The 2,002-nt window shown below is 42.2% G+C and overlaps 1 protein-coding gene across 1 annotated transcript; it reads right to left on the minus strand.

The window, feature by feature from the left end:
- Positions 1-241: 241 nt before the first annotated feature.
- Positions 242-1,531, minus strand: B3GALT1 (beta-1,3-galactosyltransferase 1). The gene has a single exon (XM_079783291.1). The coding sequence runs from the start codon at positions 1,494-1,496 to the stop codon at positions 516-518; it is 981 nt and encodes a 326-aa protein (XP_079639417.1). The 5' UTR covers positions 1,497-1,531; the 3' UTR covers positions 242-515.
- Between the last annotated feature and the right edge of the window lie 471 nt (positions 1,532-2,002).

Raw genomic sequence — 2,002 nt, forward strand, 5'->3', positions numbered from 1 at the left:
CATTTCTTACTGGAACCACAGATACTGTACACATGATGTGCAATGTATGTAAAAATTCAATGTAACAGCACATACAATACTAATCATTCGCATCCAGTGTGTCTTCCTGACTGTGCATTACTTCTGAGTTGTTTTTGAAAAGGAGTTATTTCTTTCCTTCTGCAGAGATGCTATGAAGACATGACTGTGAGTTTCAGTTTCCCAGAACCAGATTTGTATCTCAGATGCACAGTATGTAAATCCTAGCAGTTGATAGGAAGTTGCTTTGTGAGATAAATGCAAGGCCTTAGGACCTGAGAATAAAATCTGGCCCTTCTCACGTATGCATTGTTTCTACGATTGGAGCCTAAAGCTTGTAAATTGGCAATCCAAGAAAGGAACTAGGAGCGGGAAGAAAACGCTTTTTACAAAACCCCTTCACCAGTTCACTTCTCCTGGTGACACCTGTAAAATACCAACACCATAAGCCCCGTTTCTTAAAAAAGAAAAGAAATGTATTTACACTGGTAAAAAGCCTAACATCTAAGATGCTTCTTGCTTGACATGTCATTCCAGATCCTGTGCATCTCTTCCGGCGAGATCTGATGCACAGTGATAACTCGGCGGTATCTACACAAACTGTAAGCCATTTTCCAGTGATTGAAGCCACTGTTCTGAAAAGGATGAATGCCCAGCTTGCGAAGACACAGTCCTACATAGACGTCTTCAAGGTGAAGCAGCCTTGTGTGGAGTGAGGTCTTGTAAATGAGTTCAGCCACATCGGCTGAGAAGATATAGCCAGTCCCCGAACAGAATGGCGGGTAGTTACTGTCGGGGTACAAATCCCTGGGCATGTACCACTTACTGCGGACGTCCCGGATGGGCCCTCCATTGATGACATAGCCAGTAAAATACCTCCTTCTTGGTTTGGTGGAGGGTTTTAGTAGTTTATAAATGAGGTTGTCCATGTTTACAAAAATGTCACTGTCTGTTTTCATGACATACTTGGCTTTTGAACAAAAAGTGGCCACCCATCTCATCCCCATTAATGTTTTGAGGGTAAGGTTATGGTAGGAGTCGATGAAGTCCTCCACGATAATGTCGTGGAAGATTTGGCTCTCTTGCTCCACCATCTGATTCAGAACAGGATCGGCGTTCTTGCCCAGGAGAAACAGAGTGGCGATCTTGATCCCTTTAAAGCTGTTCTCGTCCCCCCATGTCTCTCGGATGGCCTGGCGGGCATCGAATTCTTTGTGGGTGGTGCTGATGAGGATGACAAGGAAAGGAATGTTTTTCTCACATTTGTTGGGCTCATTTATAAGAAATTCAAAAGAATGTGGGTTTATAGGTCGAGTTCTTATGTTGCCAAATGTGAAGTTTTTCCTGGCAACGGTTAGGTGGCTGAATGGCTTGGAGCCAGTGTAGGAAGAAGTAGGACGCGTTACGCTCAAGTACCAGAGAGCGCTGGCCCAGCACACAACTGTCAAAACATACAGACAGGACACTTTTGAAGCCATGGTCTTGAGAGCAGGTCTATTCCAAATATTGAAGAATATGCCTTCTTGGCATTAGTTTCTTTTCATCTCGCAAAGGTAGCATATTACTAATTAATCTTAAAGTTCGACAGGGAAGTGTGAGTGTAGCATTGTCCATGGGTCTTAGTGGCAGTCTAAGTCTGTCACTGCATTCATTTTACTTTCTTCCAAACCTGATCGAAGGCTTCATGCCTCATAGATCTTCCTCTTAACTCTGCAAAATCAATAAAGTAAAGTTGTTCAGATTTATGAAGTCATTTCATAGTCTCACATAAACATAGTATGGGTATAAGAATTGCCCACGATGACTGAAATAAACATAACCATTCATTTCCTCAGTACTGAAAACTTCCTGACACAACCATCCTCCCTTTCTTCCCTTGATGGAAGTGGTTTATGGATAATCACACCCAATAACAAATATATGGATTATAAACTCTAGATGAATATGCAACGAATGGAACATTAGTACTAAAACAAGTTTCCTT

This window comes from Cnephaeus nilssonii, assembly GCF_951640355.1.
Source record: "Cnephaeus nilssonii genome assembly, chromosome: 10".
Lineage (NCBI taxonomy): Eukaryota > Metazoa > Chordata > Mammalia > Chiroptera > Vespertilionidae > Cnephaeus > Cnephaeus nilssonii.